At 35.8% G+C, this 20530-nt stretch overlaps 3 protein-coding genes across 4 annotated transcripts; 2 read left to right on the top strand and 1 right to left on the bottom strand.

Moving 5' to 3' along the window:
* The first annotated feature begins 1287 nt into the window (after positions 1 to 1287).
* Positions 1288 to 17960, top strand: Gyc32E (Guanylyl cyclase at 32E). 2 transcript variants are annotated; one of them, XM_086831066.1, is made up of 24 exons: positions 1288 to 1441; positions 4321 to 5316; positions 11989 to 12122; positions 12206 to 12317; positions 12580 to 12654; positions 12712 to 12819; positions 12874 to 12997; positions 13238 to 13387; positions 13452 to 13560; positions 13936 to 14020; positions 14100 to 14252; positions 14347 to 14499; positions 14561 to 14742; positions 14801 to 14909; positions 14995 to 15061; positions 15123 to 15220; positions 15279 to 15589; positions 15721 to 15890; positions 15955 to 16144; positions 16200 to 16340; positions 16400 to 16592; positions 16650 to 16856; positions 16919 to 17077; positions 17140 to 17960. In XM_086831066.1, the coding sequence occupies exons 2-24, from the start codon at positions 5152 to 5154 to the stop codon at positions 17521 to 17523; spliced, it is 3579 nt and encodes a 1192-aa protein (XP_086687192.1). In that variant the 5' UTR covers positions 1288 to 1441; positions 4321 to 5151; the 3' UTR covers positions 17524 to 17960. The 2 variants fall into 2 exon arrangements, with proteins under 2 accessions (XP_086687192.1, XP_086687193.1); XM_086831067.1 differs by lacking the exons at positions 1288 to 1441; positions 4321 to 5316; positions 11989 to 12122; ... (3 more) ...; positions 12874 to 12997; positions 13452 to 13560 and having other exon boundaries at positions 13342 to 13387.
* On the top strand, positions 10787 to 11695 carry LOC110183152 (uncharacterized). The gene has a single exon (XM_020951342.2). It carries the CDS (start codon positions 10949 to 10951, stop codon positions 11564 to 11566), a length of 618 nt encoding a protein of 205 aa, XP_020807001.2. The 5' UTR covers positions 10787 to 10948; the 3' UTR covers positions 11567 to 11695.
* hgo (homogentisate 1,2-dioxygenase) lies at positions 17925 to 20418 on the bottom strand. Its single transcript, XM_020951360.2, has 8 exons — positions 20297 to 20418; positions 19390 to 19659; positions 19141 to 19327; positions 18957 to 19077; positions 18768 to 18898; positions 18424 to 18705; positions 18179 to 18360; positions 17925 to 18119 (listed from the first exon to the last, which is right to left on the bottom strand). Exons 1-8 carry the CDS (start codon positions 20309 to 20311, stop codon positions 17988 to 17990), a joined length of 1320 nt encoding a protein of 439 aa, XP_020807019.2. The 5' UTR covers positions 20312 to 20418; the 3' UTR covers positions 17925 to 17987.
* Between the last annotated feature and the right edge of the window lie 112 nt (positions 20419 to 20530).

Here is a 20530-nt window from a genome sequence, read left to right as displayed (position 1 = left end):
TTGAAATTATTATGCAAAAGATAATCTGTGAGTGTTTAATTAACACCCAGACGAAGCAGAAATTGTCACCTTAGTGAAGGTACTTATTTTTGTTTTGTTGAATAAAAAGATTCATTCATATCAATATATTTAACACCAAATGTTATGTATTTATTATTTATTAATTTCCCAATTATTGTTGAAAAGTATACCATTTATAATTAAATATAAATATAAACATTTTCAACCATCAATAAAAAACAAGATTCCTCTTTAAAATGAGTTTAAAAACAATGCCTGTAATAATCCAATTTATTTGTATACATATATGCTGGATTTATTGTGGTAAACAAATTTGTATAGAAATGTTTCTTTTTTAAAGAGGTTACTTACAATCGATATAAAAAAGGAATTTATGTAGCAACTGCTAAAATAAATTCCACTTGAATTCAATGAATTCTATCAAATGCACATCTAACATTGATGTGTATTTCATCAAAGCACTTTTCATTTAATTGTCGAATCCTTTGGGGCTTTGGCCTACAACCAAAGTTAGCAGCCATTTTTATGTTGTAATAAATTGCAATTCCAGGAAAAATACAGGAATGAGTAGTATTTTTGTTTAACACTTTTTATTTAATTGTTAAGCCCCGGCAGCTTTAAAAAGTTCCAATTCGTTCAATGGACTTAAAGCTAATGAAACTATGTTGTATGTATAGGATTTAACAAAATTAAGTCTGACAAGCTAGTAGACCATTTATTTATTCGACTTTTAGACTGTTGCAACTAACTGAAAATATAATCAACTTGCAGCATTTGTTAGCTTTTCAAAGTCAACGGCTAGAGATAACTATCTGAATGAAACTTTGCAGTTAGTCTTTTATTTACTCTAGTATATTTGTTGGAACGGTACGGATCGGACGACTATATCGTATAGCTCACATAAAATTTGTAGAAAACAAATTATATCTTTTCCAGTTTTTAACATATTTTCATCTAATTTGAGATAAATACCTTTAGTATTATTTTAAAATTTTAGTTTTAATTTTATTAAAATCGGACGACTGTATTCTATATAGATTCAATAAAAACAATTGTTAAATGGAGAGGAATATGCATCACTGGCCCTCTGCCACTTACTCTCACACTCCCACCCTCTCTTTCGTTTTTGCTATGTCTATCTCTCTCTGTGCATCTCTAGAGGCACCTCTTTCCCACTCTGCCAGTCTCTTGCTCTCTCGCTCTCACTTTCTCTGTTCTCTTCTCTCTGGGACTATAAATAGAGGCACATTCGGCCGCGCTGCCCTTAGTCTGTGCGGGGCCCCCCACCTGTTAACATCTACGGTGATAGTGATAGTGACAGTGATGAACTTCAACACCGAGAATATCACCTGACCAATGGAATACTTGTGGATAACCGGGAAGGAGCTCACCTAGATGATAACACGTGTCCTCAACTGCGGTAAGTCTTAACCATGACTATTATATCATATACATACATACATACATATATAGAAGATGTCAGGGATCAGCTTTTCATCAATTTTTTAATTCATTCCTTTATTACCATGGTCAACTTTATTTAATTTAAAGTGATAAAGCATTATATTTATAATATACATTATATGTATACTCAAAGTTAACGGCCTAACTTAGTTATACATTACTTAGGATATTGATCTCTCAACCTTTAGATGGTTTATGAACTGCAAAAATATTATGCTCCTTCAGAGTATTATAATATTAGTCCGAAGCTTAAAACCCAGTGAAAGAGTCATTTCCGACCCCATAAATCATATATATTCCTGATCAGTAATAAAAGGAAAGTCCATCTAGCTATATTTTAAAGAAAATAAATTTTTTTCGATTTTTTTCAAAAAAAGATAAGGGGATACATCGTTAAAATGTTCCAAAATTGCTAAAAATTTGAGATTTTAAACTGAATATGCAGATTTGTAAACCTATTAGAAACTAACATAGGAAAGCCCTCCGAATTAAAATTAATGCATTTTTGGCTTAGTTATGATATTTGGAAAATATTAATTTACCCAAATAATTGGCATATAAAAATATCTATTAATAAACTAGAATACAAATATATATATAAATAATAAATAATCTTAAACAACAAGAAATTCAACTGAATGTGATACTTTAAGTTTATTTAGGTTTAAAATGTTTATATTTTGTAAAAATCAATCTTCAATTTTTAATGCATTTTAGAAAAAACACTCTGGCCTTATGTAAATAAAGTCAACAAATGACCCGAGGAAAATTGTTTGCCATTTTGAGCTAGAACTGCTCGGAAGTATAGGCTCAAATATTTTTTTATTTACACTCCTGGCTTATCCTTGAATCGCCACCTTAAATTCCGCATCAGTCATTTCTGACAGCGGGTGTTAATCTTTAAAGAGATTTATTGTACATATTTTCAATGGGAAATACTCAACAATGGGAAAAAAGTTTTTTTCCCCGCAATTTCACTGTTAAACTTTGACTTTTTATATGCAAATTTCGTGTCACTAAATGGATTCCCAGGAAATCACAAAAATAAAATGGGAGTAGGACAGCAAATCCAAAAATAATAAAATTTAAATTCCGCCATTTGTGAGTACGGTGGGTTTTATTTCGAATATGAATTTATGTTAAAATGACTTTCAAATAAAACATTCAGTTGAACTTAAGCAGATGCATTTAAATGTGCCGTGGCTGGATCCGTTTCCGCATGTCCTGGCTTCATTTATACTCTATTCAATGCATAATTCACGGCCCAGGAAACTTCATCTTCATCTCGATGGCAGTATCCAAGACATTTGTCGAATGTATTGTTATATGCAAACGGAGCAACTCATACGGCAATCTGAATTGTCATGGTTTTGGCCGGGACAAAGGAGTAACCAGAAGGGAGTCCCCAGGACAAGAGTTTAAAATTACATTTTCATTTCAATCAGCTTACGTGTATCGTCGGCTCAACTGGAATCAAATTCCTAAGCCTAGAATTGAAATTGAACTTGGACCTTTACAGTGATCAAGAAAATAGGAATGCCTTATTATGGGAATGGTAAATGAATAAGTGCACGGGAACACTGCGTTACAGTAATATAAAACCTTTGATGATGTATAATTTTCTGTTTCTGGATCTTTGGTCTTTCTGTATATATTTGTTATAGATTAAAGAGATTTATATCAACCTTAACTTTAAATCGTCCTTTACAATTCCCATTTAATTAAATTATTTAATAGTAAGTTAAATAATAATAACAAGAAAGAAAGCTACTTGTCACTGAATTTTCTATACCCTTGCAGTAGAAAATCCTTCATAACTATGTTCTATGTTCATTTTTAGCAGGTTAATAAACCTGCAAACTCATTAAAAAAATTTTTTTTTTCCAATTTTCGAAAACTTTAACGAAACTTTAACCCCTTATCTTTTTTTGAAAAATCAAATTAATTGTTTTGCTTTAAAATATAGCTAGCTATCGTCTCGGCTATCGATGCTTATCAAGATTTATAGGGTCGGAAATGATTCCTTCATTGCTTTTTAAGCTCCTGACATTATAATACCCTGAAATGGCATTTATTAGTATAGATTATAGACATCATTTGGTTACAAAAATTGTTTTAAATATCAGCTAAGGAATCCTTATTTAAATTTTTATAAAGAATCCATTTATTTCACTTAATTTTCCTCCCGTTTTATCATTATGAACCGCACTGCCTTGCTTATTGAGTACCTTTTTTGGGAAAGTGGTGTTCAGTTGCAAATTATCTTATCCAGCCATGAAGGCTCTCCGCCTGGCAATTGAAAATAGAAACCCAAGTCAGGTGCCAAGCAAATGCGAGTGCGAAATGGCTAACAAGTTAGGTGAGAAGCTATTTGATGGGCCTAAGTAAAAAATTCAATTAGAAATGCAAGCCCATGACAATTGCAAATAAAAGTACAACGCAATTAATGCTAATGTGTTGACATGAAAGTCTGTGGTGTCCTCTAGAACAGGACTTTTTTTAAAGGGGAATGCTAACCAAAGGATTTGCATTTGCATTCCGATTTCCGGTTAGAAAATCCCATCAACCCTCAATGTTGTGGTAAACTTAGATTTCTATGTACAGAGGTGCCCAAAAACGCAGGCCTTGAAATCCTGCAACGCAAATAAATAAAGGGTGTTCTTTGGGAATGATTTATTCTTTATTTTGTTTTAATATTAATATATTCTGTGAAATGTAAAGGCTAATCTCCAAAATCATGTAACTTCCTTTTAAGAGGCATCGCACAAAACAACATGAATTATTTTATAGAAACTCGGAAGTCCTTCAGCCATTTCAATGATCCTTGACCCATAGCGTTCCTTTTTCCTATAGTAACCAGAAAGCCAGTTTCGTCATCGCATAGAGAAAACAACAGATTATCCCCATAATTGACTGACAGACGGATTTCATGTCAAAGTATGATTGCAATTTGCGAATGAAAATTGCCTGGATGAGACGATAACAGGAGGGTAACTAACCTGTGACCCAAGACATCACCATCATTGGGTCACAAATTTAAAAACCGAAAAATCCGAATGATTTTTGGCCTGCTGACGGGAAACAAATAAACAAAGTCCTTAGCATCCTGTCGAACTGACCAACGGCAATGGGCTTAAGAGCAGGAATGGGGGAATGTTGCTGACCCGACTGCCCACTTGTCCTGCTCTCGTGATCCCCAGGCTCTGATGATTTTGTCATTCATAGACCACTTAATTTTGGCGTAACCCCCTTCTGAAAGAAAAACACCGCCCACTTTGTGTATTTCCCAGCCGGAACGAAACGAATTCCGCAGAAGGACACGAAGCACGAAGGCTATAAAAGCAAGGATACGTCGCCACGAACAGCCTCAGTCTGCGACGGACTACGACCGAGTTCGAGTGCCACGGAAACGGAGTATAGACCAAGCTTAAACTTCAGGTTCAGATGCACGCACACCTGTTGGGATAGCAACGGATACGGATACGAAAACGAGATTTGAGTAAACAAATGACTCTCGTCCGTGACCATGTGAGAGTCCTCCGCATCCATTAAAACGCAGCAAACGAAAGTCGGTGTAGGTGTCAGATTATAAGGCCGGATTTCACGGAGATCCTGTTCGGTGTCAGTGTCAGTTGAGTGCAAAATAAAACTTTATTGCCATCGAGGATGCCGTTAAGGATGTCAGCCTCTGTTGCCGCTGCATTCTGTTGCATCTTCGTCCTTCTGGGCCGTCAGGGGAGCAATCCTTTGGCCTCCATGCCTGGTGGTTCCACTCGTCGTCTGTCGGACACAATAAATATTGGATTCCTCGCGGAATACTCTCAAATGCGGGTGAGTAGCACAGATCCCCCTACGTCCTCTTAAATGTCTACCTTGTAAAGATCCCACGCAAATTATAGAAAAAATCTTGCGTTAATAATTGTAAACTGCGTGCTGTATTAATTGTGTATGTGCATGCATAATACATCGAGATGTCACATTTGCAATTCTAATGGCTGCCTCATTTGGGCCATAAGTCAACGCATGCTGTCCCAAAAATATCATGGAATTTATAGCTCAGCCTGTAGGACAGCCAAATGATTTGGGAATGATTGCGCTGGCCCCCCATCAAACATCGTCCCTTGAGGCATTTAATCGAATACCCTTAGAATCTGGCATATTTTTTCGATGTTTACATACACAGAGTGCATATTAAATAGACCTTAAATCATAGAATTTAAAATTATGGAGTTGCTAGAGAAGTTGATATTTAAAATCAATTGAACGATATCCTAAAGTATTCTATAAAATAATTCATTGCAGTTCTTTGTAGTATTTTAGACCATATAAATTGATTTCTAATTTGGAAAAATGATTATCAGATGAGCAACAGAAATTGCTTTTAAAAATCATATTTAAAAGGTATCGAAAATATTTTTTTTTGAATATTGTGTACCATAATTTATAAAGCCATCTTACTTATCTTTAATGCCAATTTTGTTATAAACTATTGTTATTTAATTTATAATCATTTCAATTAGATTAAAAGCCACCCTTAGAGTATACCAAATTCATTATAGTTTCCGGAAACTCCTTTCTCATCTTGTTTTGATTTTCTTGACGTATTGTGAATTGAATTGACATCGGTCATGTGGTCATGTGATGGAAAATAAAGAATAATAGAGATAACTGCTGCTTTTACAGAGTCCATTGATAGCTCTGTAAGTCGATTCAATCTCTTGAACTCATCCTATATTTATAAAGAATCTGATTTAATTGGAACCAAAACAACAACATAACAAAGAGGTTTAAGAGGTAGTGTATTTCGATGGGACAACTCACCATTTTTCTCACTTAACAGCCTGACTGACTAAGCAAAAAAAAAGAAGCTCAACAGCAAATCCATCAGAAGTCCTGTTCGGTCTCATCAATTTGGCAAAAGCCAGAGCCAAAGCCAATGTCCTTGCACTTCTGTTGAATATAAATGGCGAAAAAGGAGAGATCAGGAAATATATTCAGAGGGACATAGATATGTGACAAGGGTTCGTGAGGGATTTGTGTGCATAGGGAAGAATGATTTTATTGAGTGATATCAATATATGAAAATAATTTAGATCTGTTGACTCTTTTTGAATTGGCAGCTGGCGGAGCCATTAGCATTGTTCACAAAATAACCAATTAAATTGGTTGTATCCTGAAAAAAAATACAATTTAGGATTCTTCACATTTATTTATCAACATTAATAAGCAGTAAGTCAAGCTATCGTTTAATTTGCTTCTTCTTTTGTGATTTTAATTAATATTTTCACCATTTTGTCAAATCATTTCTGCTTAACTTGCCCTTAAGGGAATTCATACAAGAAATAAAAAGATTTAACTCATTAATTTATACCCTACTAAAGTCTCTTTTTAATTAAATGCATTCATGGATTTATTTCTAATTTCAATTTGTAATAAACAAGCACTAATTATACAAACCATTTGCTGTATATTTATTGCAATTAATAATAATTAAGCAAAGCTTTCAATTTATAATGTTGCTGTCACAAAAACATGTTGTAATTGTGGTCATAAAAACATCAATGAAAATAATAAATAAGTAAAAACAAAGTTCGTGAAACATTTGTTTCTGTGTCCAGCAGCCAGCGCGGATTATATATATATTAAAACATATTTTTTTTCTTTTTATATGAGGAACCCTGAATGGTTCAGAAAAAAATTTAATTGATTTGACACCCCACGGAAATTATTTCTGCCCTCCTTTTAATTTTCGGTATCCCGCACTCTAGAAATTTTAATTATTCTTTTGTTGATAAGAGCCATTGACTTTTAAGAAATCGTATAAAAAAAGTTTAAGCGTCGATTTCTTAAATTTTATTTGTCCTGGTCTAAATTAATCCTAAAACTTTTATGAATCCTTGAAATGTATAATTTATTAAATTAATCTTTATTTTAAGGCATTTGGTATCTTAGAGCATTACCACTGACAACGCTTAAGCTAAATTTAAGTGTTTAATTAAATCCATTGATGTCCTGGCAATTTTTTTTAGCAATATGCGGAAGCCCATAGCCCATAATTATAGAATTATCACAATTTAAATACGCTGCCTAGGAAATAAATTCAACCTGTTGGCATTAAAATCTTTTCTTTGACTTCCCTTAATCCCAAAATTTTTATTTAATTCACCTGTGGATAAAGTTATATTACTCAGAAAACGATGTCGTTTAAATTTCAGGTAGATGTCGTGTTCATTTGATATTTACAAAATATATCCAGCCTTTTCACAGAGTCAACATTTATTTTCTTATCCCCTGAATCTCATTTTTAATTTCAATACTTTAAAGGACTCATTTTTGATGTTGCTATCTATGACAGCTGCTCCCTTGATTCACCGGCAGACATACATATTAACATTTAGCTTTTTCCTCATAAATTAAGAGTAAGGGAAGGCAGCAATATTCTTTAAAAACTTTGCCAGAAGGAATCTCATGAGATTCAAAAAACAGTAACTACCAAGTAAACTAATTGTTAATTAGTTGCCAGCCAACTTAATGAAAATATTTATTCATTAAATATGAATATGTAATATGAGGATGGAACAAGTAAGAGTATCCTTTGTTTTATTACTTTAAGACTTTCAATAAATTTTGTCTGGAGGAAATTGCATTTAAAATTATGTTTTTCCATTAAATTCCAAGCTTTTGGCTAAAGGAAATTGCATTTAAAATTGTTTATTTAAGTTAAATGAAGCTACAGTGTTCATAAATACCTTGAGCTAAAAAGTTTATAAACCCAAAGTTTGTAAAGTAAAGAAAAGACAAATCAAAGCCATTGATTACACATACAGTTCGCTTTTTATTTTATTAAATGTCAAATGCACATGGCTGAGATATTGTATATAGTATAGATAGAGATAAAGAGAAGCTTCGGGGGACATTTTTTAATAAAACTTATTTACCGGGAACATTTGAATAGCTAGGATGTGTGAAAAGGGTTGATTTAAAGACAGGAGACAATTTTAAAATATTGATTAATATACATATATATTTAATATGATTTTCTTATTATATTCTGCAATTGTTTCGAATTAAATAAAATACATTAAAATCAGAAATTTTCTTTAAAGACTTACTACCAAATTTGATCCAAGTGTCTGCTACATTTCCTGTCTCTGCCGTATTCCCCACCATTAATTTCTCTCACAAAAAAAGACACACATTGCTGCGCAATTTCTTAAATAAAGCATCCTTTAATTAACGATTTCGGCATTGCTTTAATTATGAATCGATTCTTGGTAATATGGGTTAATAAGAGCATTACGTACTCAGTTAATGAACTCTTTGTTCCCATGGATTTAAGTCGCTTGTCATGTTTAAATCGTTTTTTATGGAAAGTATACATATATACGTATATAAAAGTCAACAGGATAATTTCCTGAAGTCTTCTTTATTCTGCAATTTTTTATTATGCCTATTATGCCTGAGCTTAAGACAAAAATAATAAATCTCAATAACTCCAACTTCACTCAAAGATAATATATATAACTTTAGTTTTGAACTACCTATAGTTAAAATTTTTAATTGCCTATAGATACTTACGTTTCAGAGTAACTTAATATTCATATAGACTTACTGTTCAGAGTTATTTACTGCTTAACGACTGATCATTGTTAATTACTAATCATAGTTCTATAAATCGTCCGATTGTTCCTATGTCAGCTATATATATATGTATACATATAGTCCACCGATTCGCTATGTTCCGAATTATATATTAGTAAAATTATATAGAAAAATAACGCCATAGTTTCAGTCAAATATCTTAAATTTGTTCCAAAACAAATCTCGCACATCAGTACATATGATTCCCAACTGGTTTTAACATCCCCGGAACGAAGTGACTGCTGCCGGCCTAGTATCAGATATGTGTTGTGTTTGAAAAGTTGCAAGTCATTGTTTACTAGTGTTCAAAGTTAGTAACTGAGCATAAATGCTTACTGGTCATAGATACTTATTGATCATACTGACTTACTGGTCATAGATACTCACTGTTCAGAGTTACTTACTGGTCATAGATACTCACTGTTCAGAGTTATTTACTGCTTAACTACTGATCATTGTTAATTACTAATCATAGTTCTATAAATCGTCCGATTGTTCCTATGTCAGCTATATATATGTATATATAGTCAACCGATTCGCGAAGCTCCGAATTATATATTAGTAAAATTATATAGAAAAATAACTCCATAGTTTTAGTCAAATAGCTTAAGTTTGTTCCAAAACAAATCTCGCACATCTGTAAATATGATTCCCAACTGGTTCTAACATCCCCGGAACGAAGTGACTGCTGCCGGCCAAGTATCAGATATGTGTTGTGTTTCAAAAGTTGCAAGTCATTGTTTACTAGTGTTCAAAGTTAGTAACTGAGCATAAATGCTTACTGGTCATAGATACTTATCGATCATAGTTACTTACTGGGCATAGATACTCACTGTTCAGAGTTAATTACTGGTCATAGATACTTATTGATCATACTGACTTACTGGTCATAGATACTCACTGTTCAGAGTTACTTACTGGTCATAGATATTCACTGTTCAAAGTTACTTACTGGTCATAGATACTTACTGTTCAGAGTTATTTACTGCTTAACGACTGATCATTGTTAATTACTAATCATAGTTCTATAAATCGTCCGATTGTTCCTATGTCAGCTATATATATATGTATACATATAGTCCACCGATTCGCTATGTTCCGAATTATATATTAGTAAAATTATATAGAAAAATAACGCCATAGTTTCAGTCAAATATCTTAAATTTGTTCCAAAACAAATCTCGCACATCAGTACATATGATTCCCAACTGGTTCTAACATCCCCGGAACGAAGTGACTGCTGCCGGCCAAGTCTCAGAAATGTGTTGTGTTACGAATGTTGCAAGTCATTGTTTATTAGTGTTCAAAGTTAATTATTGATCATAGATACTTACTTGTCATAGATACTTACTGATCATAGTTACTTACTGTTCTTGTAACTTATCGTTGAAAGATTCTTACTGATCCTCTACACGTAACAACCTTTTCTCTAGCAGTTATATTATGTATATAGTATTCCGATTTTCATAAAACTAAAAACGAAATTCTACAATAATAATAATAGGTAGCTGTGAATCAAATTTGATAAAAATATGATAAAAACTTTAAAAGTTACAATTTTTTTCCTTTAAATAAAAGATAAAAATAAAATCTAAGAAAGAACCAAAATTAAACTTCAAATTCTTTCTATTATTATTATTATTCATACTTAGTTCAGATTGCCTTGAACTTTTGGGTACAAATTGCATTTTCAATCTGATTTGATGCTAGGAAATATTAAAATTCGTATTTTTAAGGTAGTCTCTTCTTTATAAATCTGGTATTCACTTTCAGGTATTCATTTTTTGTATTTCTTGGAAGTATCAAAATTTTTAGTGGCACCATGCTTAGTTCTATTTACCGGTCGGTGAAGCGTCATCCCCGCATCTGGTTATTCGCTACGATGCAAATTGCATTGATGATGTCGATGATCCGAATTGTCTTCAAAATTGAGCTACCTGCGGCCCTCATGAGCACCCTGGCCCGGACCCATATTGATTACAAGCTGAGTGATCTGATTTATAGTCCCTTATTATCGGGATGTGCGATGAGCGCCCTGTTCCATGGATACGGATTGGTCTACTTTCAAGTTGATGGCTGCCTCGACGAGTTCCTGTGCAAAATTCGAAATGCCAGCCTGACCGTGTGGGATTGTAGTGCTTCCTTGATGTTCCTGCCCTGGCTGATACGGGTGGGCGATGGTCTGATCCGCTTCCCGTTTTACAAGGTGGAGAGTGGCTACGGAGTTGGAGGTGTCAACTTCAGGATGTTAACCATGCTGGCCGTTTGCTTCTGGTGCTGTCTGCTCTTCCTAACCGTGGCCAGCTTATTATTGGCCGTAAATATCAATCGTCAGCTGAAACGTTATCGCCGTGTCCGAGCCGTGGACCCGGAGCTAATCGATTACGCCCAGAGGATCAATGCACTGAACGGGTTTGAGCTCATACGAATAGTTACCTAAGCAAATGAAGAGCAAATTACCAATTTTTTTAATATCAAATGTAACTAAAATAAGGCTTAGTATCACTATTTTAAGCTTTCAATAGCCGGATTTCGTATATAAATAGACATCAAGCAATCTAAATTATAATGGATTTATTATTTTTTTAATTAAGTGTCTTGAACGGTAGAGTTCCTGGGTACCTTTACACCAGAAATTTATTTATGAGACATACCAAAGTTTTCCCTTGCCACTATGAAGCGGAAGGATACCCTAGTTTGTTTTGCTTTCGCTTTGTTTTGATTTACCTTGAGTCCTTTACCGCTGGCATAACATGCATAAATTGAGGTCTCTATCCACAAACGAAAGGTCATCCGACTCCGTCACACCTCTAATTGCACACAAATTAATACTGACTTTAAATCTGATTAATGTACTTCAAGGTGACGCTAGGAGGACTTCCACTGGCCATTGAGGATGTGAACAAAAATCCAAACCTGTTGCCGGGCAGGAAGCTGGCCTTTAAGCCCGTTGACATTGGCCACAAGACGAGTGCCTATCGTGTCAAGCCGTTGAGGTAACTCCTTCAATTACTGAGCCCGTGCCGCGTAACCTTTGGTCCTCCAAATCGCTCTGCTCTGATTACCGTTTCGTTTCCAGGGCAATGACACAGATGAGGGAGGCTGGAGTGGCCGCCTTCATCGGTCCGGATGAGAGCTGCACTACGGAGGCGCTGCTGGCCTCCGCCTGGAACACCCCGATGCTGTCCTTTGTGAGTAAATCCATTACGCAAAATCTGGGTCACCACTTGGATACTTAAGCTCGTCTCATATGACTGACATCTTGGGTTTATCCTGCGGGGTTTTATGCTTTTTAACCCCTTCTTATTTACACCTTTCTGTAAAAAAATTCTATATTGCACATAGAACAAAATGAAAGAACATTTAATTTAGATAGAATACACCTCTAAATATCGTAAAAAAATATTCTCTTTTATATATTTAACATTTTCTTTATCATTTTCATTCCTTTAGAAATGCTCCGATTCAATAGTCTCCAACAAAAGCACTTTTCACACCTTTGCCAGAACTCTGGCTCCAGCTTCGAAGGTAATTTAAATACTTACATTATTATGAATTTAAAATTACAAGAAAATACATTCCAAGGTCTCAAAGAGTGTAATCAGTTTGCTAAACGCTTTTCATTGGAAGAAATTCGCCATAGTTGTGAGCTCGAAGCCTGTTTGGGGATCGGATGTTGCCCGAGCCATTCAGGTAAGTTGATAAAAATTCTTCAATTCTATTAAACTTGTCTACTTTTTGATACAGGAACTGGCAGAAGCCAGAAATTTTACCATCAGTCACTTCAAGTACATTTCAGACTATATACCGACGACGAAAACACTTTCGCAGATTGATAAAATTATAGAGGAGACTTATTCAACCACGCGCAGTAAGATTTAAATAGTATACAGTGCGGTTTATAAGACAACCAACTCTGTATTTATAAAATTTAAAATAAAGTCACAAAATTTCATTAGTTTTAAGTTCATTAAGAACAGAGTTTCTCAAGCAGGTTCATGGATGTACGGTTTGTTCTGCTCTGTCTTGGACTTCTTATTTTCTTGCAACTATTATAAATCGCACTGTAAAATAGGAACTAATCTGTATTTAATTAAATATCCATAAACAGTCTATGTGTTCATTGGTGAGCATATTGCCATGGTGGACTTTGTGAGAGGTCTTCAGAATCGGAGGCTTCTAGAGAGCGGAGATTACGTTGTGGTTTCGGTGGATGACGAGATCTATGACTCCAATCGAAGGGTTAACATTATGGAACGTAGTAAGTGAATATTGCAGATCGATAGTTCGGTATAGACTGCTAATGCATGCACCATCTATTCCAGATTATTTAGATCCTTATATTAGAAAAGAAAAGAGCAAATCACTGGACAAAATCTCATTTCGTTCAGTTATAAAAATAAGCATGACATATCCACAAAATCCCCATATTCGGTAATTTATCTGACTCTTAGTTATCTCTCTAACTGTGCGTATTTTCGTTGCGTCTTTCTAACCAATCTTAAATCTAATTATTTTCCCAATATATCTCTTTTATTTTACTTTGAGTAAAACTAGTTTGCATGTTTAGGTCATAAAATTAATAGCAATTAATCAGGCTTTGGGCGAAGGGAATATAATTAAAAATCAGTTTCTGTTCTTGTTTTATATATTGTTATACAAAATAATTAGGAAATCACGGCAAATAAAAATAAATATTTAATTTCTGTTATATTCAGTTTGTTGTGTTAAAAATTTGCATGTATATTACATATTTAAAATGGTAACTAAAGCCCAGTTGTATTAATTTTAATACCTTTACGCTTGCAGCGATATTTGTTCGAAAATCAAGGACTATGCCCGAAAGACTCCATTTCTGGTGCCATATCATCAGCGGGTCTTTGACAACATATCGGTAGGAAGTTAGATTGAAACAGAAATTAAATAAAAAAAAGAAATATGTTAGTCTCTTACAACTTTAATGATTTTGCTAGGTGCCCATATATGGTTTACATCTCTATGACAGTGTAATGATCTATGTTCGAGCCATAACAGAAGTCTTGCAACTTGGTGGCGATATATACGATGGAAATCTGGTAATGAGTCACATCTTTAATAGATCCTATCATTCCATACAAGGATTTGATGTGAGTATAGCCTAAATATTCGTTTAAAATTTATTTTAAAATGAATTTCAAATAACTCATAATGAGTTATAAATCTTTTCTTCCACTTTTACAGGTCTACATAGATTCAAACGGTGATGCCGAGGGAAATTTCACCATCATCACCCTACAAAACGATGTGGGCAGTGGCTCCTCAAGTGGATCTCTGGCCAAGATGTCAATGCAACCTGTGGGGTTTTTTGCCTACGACAAGCACTCTCTTATTCCAGTGAGTTGATGGACATTAATTTATAATAATTTTGTTTAACTATCAATAAATTAATCCCTAGGAATTCCGCTATATAAGAAATGACAGACCCATCCAATGGCTAAATGGTCGTCCTCCTTTGGCAGAACCCATTTGTGGTTTTCACGGCGAAATTTGTCCCCGAAAGAAACTGGATTGGCGCTATCTGGTTACCGGACCCTTATGTGCCCTTGTCGTTGTCGTGGCTCTTGCTCTGCTCATCAAGTAGTATTCAAATATAGTCTTCAACTTGATTTCTTATAATATTCCCAACTTTTTTCAGGCATTATCGATATGAACAAACATTGGCAGGACTGCTGTGGAAGGTGGATATGAAGGAGGTGACTGTTATTAATCTCGGAGAGTACAATAACCCTAGTAATAAGAATATTGTAGGTATCAATGGGGGAATATAATAATATATACATTTTATTACTAATTTAATTTTATTTTTAATTCTTGCAAACAATGTTTCAGTTCCAAATCTGTCGTCAAAGCATTCTTGTGGTGGGTGAACCCAACAAGCGATCTTTTACAAATATAGGTAAGTCCTATTATAAAGATAGATTATATATTTTAAAGGATTTATTATATTTTATAATTAGCTCTCTTTCGTGGCAACATTGTGGCCATGAAAAAGATTCACAAGAAAAGTGTAGACATAACCAGATCCATTCGTAAGGAACTGAAATTAATGAGAGAGGTAATGGAAGTAATTAATTATAGTAAAGAAAAGAATATAGCTTTTTTTACATAAATAGGTACGCCATGAGAATATCATCAACTTCATTGGTGCCTCCACCGATCATGGATCTGTGATCATATTCACCACTTACTGTGCTCGCGGTAGCTTGGAGGATGTGCTGGCCAACGAGGATCTACATTTGGATCATATGTTCATCTCCTCACTAGTCTCGGATATCCTAAAGGGCATGATTTACCTCCATGACTCGGAGATAATATCCCATGGCAATCTTCGATCCAGTAACTGTCTCATTGATTCCCGTTGGGTTTGCCAAATCTCTGAATTTGGCTTGCACGAACTTAAAGCGGGCCAAGAGGAACCCAACAAGTTAGTTTAATTAAATCCTATATATATAACTTCTTTTATACTTATGTAAAAATCCCAAGTCCTTTTGCCAGCCAGGATGCTTCTCCTCCACTATCAAATATATATATATTCTATTAATGTGATATTCGCAGGAATGAACTGGAAGTGAAACGTGCCCTCTGCATGGCGCCGGAGCTTTTGAGGGATGCCTACCGGCCAGGACGTGGCTCCCAGAAGGGGGACGTATATTCCTTTGGCATACTCCTCTACGAGATGATTGGACACAAGGGGCCATGGGGGGAAACGGCCTACACGAATGAAGGTCTGACACTGGGCACTTGAATAATTTAAAATGATTTTACTCAAACGTATTGTTTTCCCTGCAGAAATAATCCAGTTTGTCAAGTGTCCGGAACTGCTGCAGCACGGCGTCTTTCGACCGGCCCTGACTCACACCCACTTGGACATACCGGACTATGTCCGTAAATGCTTGTGCCAGTGCTGGGATGAGGATCCGGAGGCGAGGCCAGACATTAGACTGGTTCGAATGCATTTAAAGGAGCTGCAGGCTGGCTTGTAAGAACTAATTAATAAGTAATTGTTAATTGGTTAAATTATATTCATTCTTTAGGAAGCCCAATATATTTGACAATATGCTTTCTATTATGGAGAAATATGCTTACAATTTGGAGGGCCTTGTCCAGGAACGAACTAATTTACTGTATGAAGAGAAGAAAAAAACCGATATGCTTCTATACCAAATGCTGCCCAGGTATTCGTTTTATTAATTTATTATTAATTAGTATTACTGTAAATTTCTACATTTTCCAGACCTGTAGCTGAGCTCCTTAAGCGTGGGGATCCTGTAGAGGCCGAGTGCTTCGACTGTGTAACGATATTATTCAGTGACATTGTGGGTTTCACCGAACTCTGCACCACCAGCACCCCTTTCCAGGTGGTGGAGATGCTCAACGAATGGTACACGTGCTGCGATGCCATCATATCCAACTACGATGTCTATAAGGTTATTAACATATCGAATATAATCAGATATATTTATATGCTTATTAATACTCGTCAGGTTGAGACAATTGGCGATGCTTATATGGTTGTATCCGGATTACCCCTGCCGAATGGCAATCGGCATGCAGGAGAGATTGCCTCTCTGGCACTTCACCTCCTGGAGAAGGTGGGGAATCTCAAGATAAGGCACAAGCCCACCGAAACCGTTCAGCTAAGAATTGGAGTTCATTCCGGACCATGTGCAGCAGGCGTTGTGGGTCAAAAGGTAAGGAACAGATTAATTGATCAGTTCATTAAACAATCTAGGATATCATCCTTTCAAATCAGATGCCCAGATACTGCCTGTTCGGGGACACTGTGAACACAGCTTCCCGAATGGAGAGCACCGGCGATTCCATGAAGATTCACATCTCGGAGGCTACCTTCCAGCTTCTGCAGTCCATTGGCGGCTACGTCTGCATCGAACGCGGCATTACTAGCATCAAGGTGAGATAAGATGCAGGTCTTGTTTAGGAGATAAAAGGTTCTACATATCCTGTGTGTCTTAGGGCAAAGGTGACATGCGAACTTATTGGCTGACCAATCGCCAGCAAACCGAGCTTGCACCCGATCTCATCAGCACCGTGGACACACTGGACAGCTACTGCTCGATGGAAAGAGCTAGTCTGGAGCACTCACTGCATCAATACTGCAGTCCGGCTCCGAAGAACTATAGATTGGGATCCTGTAATTGTGCCACCAAATGTCTATATAGCCGCCGATCCGATGACAATGTGACCAGTACCCACGACACTCCAGAGTTCCCCAAGGTCCAGGTTTCTGAACCAGCCCAGGTCAATTGTAACCATTTGTGTGTCTGCCGGCTGAATAGCAGCCAAGTGTTCAATAATCGAAGTCCACGCTCCGCTCCGAGCATTACGTTTAGACTATAAGGATTCTATTCTATTGAGTTAGGAATTAGGAGCTTAGAGATATGTATATCGAGCTGGAGTTATATCCATTGGCGTCCATTAATGTTTATGCATTTAAAAGAGTGCGATATGTACTTGGAAATCTAGTGTCTGGTTGATAAATGTTACATAAAGTAAATAAAAGTCGATAATATCAATTAGAAAATCCTTTTGGGATAAAAGAACCAGTAAAAGGATTTTATTTGGTTGAAATTAAATATTTGCAATGGAAAATAATTGTATGTTTAAAATCAAATTGTAATTTGCTGTACATGGTTTATGGTTCTCCTAATCTTCAATACTTCAATTACTTTTTTATACAACCCCCATTTTGTTTTTGTTTAAATTTGTGTTGTATACAAATAAGAGAAATAATAACAACGTTTTAAATAAAAATCAATTGGGTGTTTATTAAGTGACTTTATAGACTTAACTTATTTATTATATTATAATTCAACATTTTGGAAATGTTCCTTCAAGTTCTGCCAGCATTCGTAATAAGCTGCGTCCAGCTTTTGGCAGGTTTCCTCACCCCACTTGGTCACGGCCAGACTCAGAGAAGATTCAAACATAAAGGCCTGTAAAAAATATAAATTAATATTTAAAAAAAAATGTATATAAATATATCTATACATACCTGAGTTCCCTCAGCAATGCGTTCTGGCACCAGCTTGGCACTCGATGCACCCTCAAAGCACTTGACATCCGGTCCATGGGGAGTCATCATCGAGTGTAGAGTGGCTCCACCGGCGGCAAAGCCATCCTCCTTGGCCTCGTACTTACCCAAGATCAGGCCCATGAATTCGCTCATGCAGTTTCCTATAGAAAGTATAGAATCATTAGTTTCGTGGCATTAACTTTCTTAATTCAATCACAGCTCACTATGGTAATATGGCGGGCGGAAGGTGTGCTCCTGGACGGACCAACGTGGCGGAAATATCACAAAGTCGGCAATGGCTGTTCCAGGTCTCAAGCTCGAACAGGTGAGTACGGTGAAGATGCTGGGATCGCAGTGATCAAAGCTAACCGAGTTGATCACCATGAACTTGGACAGATCATACTTGTAGGGCACATAGTTGCCATGCCAGGCCACCACATCAAAGACGCTATGGTTCTGCCTGGCCACAAAAAGACTACCCTGGAATTTGGAGATTACCTGGAAGTCTATGCCAGGTATTTAAGGTTGATAATAACAATTTTTGTTTAATTTAAAAGCATATATTTACCTTTAACGGGCTGATCATTGAACCAGGCCACAGGTGTTTCAAAATCCCTGGGATTGGCCAAGCCATTAGCACCAATGGGTCCTAGATCCGGCAACACAAAGTGTCCATCATAGACCTCCAGTATGTAGCCTCTAAAAATACTTTTTTCTAAAAACTATAAATCCCAATTAATTTTATATATTAACCCACCTGGAAGGAGAATCCACAGCCACAGCAAATCGAATGCCCTGAGGAATAACGCAAATCTCATTGGGGGCCACTGTCATCCTTCCCATCTCTGTAGTTATATCCAAAACTCCTTGCTGCGGCACTGCAAGTAATTAACCATATTAATTCTTCATCTCAGTTGGTGTTTATATATATATATCCTTACCAATCAAGAAATCCCCATCACTATTATAGAAAGCCGATGAATCCATGGAGCTATTGCAGGAGTAAATATGAACTGCAAGACCATGACGAGTTCGGGAATCCCCTGCACCGCAAACCGTATGCAAGCCTTCCACAAAGTTCACTGATTTGCCATCCTTTGATGGCAGATCAAAGGGTTTCCAGCGCAGCTGAAGACAAAATTATAAAACAAATTAGTGATCAACATAATCAAAAGAGTATAGCTATTCACCTGATTTGGATTGGGGGGCTGTTCATCCCAGTTCTGTCTAAAGTAAGTGGCTCCGTTGAAGGGCTGGAATGGCAGATGCACTGCCGAGGGCAGCTTCCGGTAGAGCCAAGTCCGGGCATTCTCGGTCCTGGGAGCTGTGAAAGCGCTTCCCGATAGCTGCTCGGCATAGAGCTTATAAGGACACACCTGTGGGGAGTTCTGGCCCACTGGCAAAGAGTTGGGATACCGCTCGTCCTCGGAGGAGAAATTAGACCCAAAGCCAGAGAGATACTAAAAATGGGAGAACAGATATGCATTATGTTTCCCTGATTAGGAGTTCCTACAGAAAAGTTAGAAATATAGATAAAATAAAACCGGTTTATATCATAATTATAATCATATATTGTATTTATTTTATTTTATTGTTTTTCTTTCTCAAAATATGGTATTATTTTTTATTATACAGAAAACATGATAGAAACTTCTAACAGCATAGACACTGATAAGATATATTTCATGATAGATAATATCACATACCATAAAGATATCTTGTCCAAGAAAGCTGTTTGTATATTTGCATAATTAAGATCTAAAATAGAAATGTAGATCTTAAATAAAAACAAGCAAAACCCTGAACTAAATAAACCGGCATAAGATTATAAAATTATTCCAGTTGGAAACTTGTTTTTAACACTACTAAAGACTAAAGACCTAGGCACGCGACAGATTATTCAGATTTCACAGAAAACTACATGTATTCAAATTTAAAGAACTGCATTTTGAAAAATGATTTTGTAACTAATCACTTATTATTATCACATATGAAACACTAATATAATAAACAACATTCAAATTCTTTGATATTGTTTTTCCAGATAAACACTTTACACTTTGATATCCAATTTCCGATATTTAATAAAACGTTTACCTTGTATTGCGACATGTCTGATCCTCCGGCGGTTGAAACTAGCACTGAAGTTCATCGCTTAGAGGCAACCTCTATTTATATCCAGTCCGGATAGCGAGTGTTTTGAATACTGGCCGGAGAAACTAGTAGCCAGTCCCCTAAAAGTGTGATACGACGAGAGATAAACACCTGCCCTGCCCCCAGATTTGTTGTTGATGCGTGCGGATTGTTTTGATTTTGTTACCAAGACTAAAT

Source organism: Drosophila serrata, unplaced genomic scaffold (assembly GCF_035046125.1).
Source record: "Drosophila serrata isolate PLE 108 unplaced genomic scaffold, ASM3504612v1 contig_240, whole genome shotgun sequence".
NCBI classification, from domain to species: Eukaryota; Metazoa; Arthropoda; class Insecta; order Diptera; family Drosophilidae; genus Drosophila; species Drosophila serrata.
The sequence above is the reverse complement of the archived record's forward strand: the minus strand, read 5'-3'. Positions and strand labels throughout refer to the sequence as shown.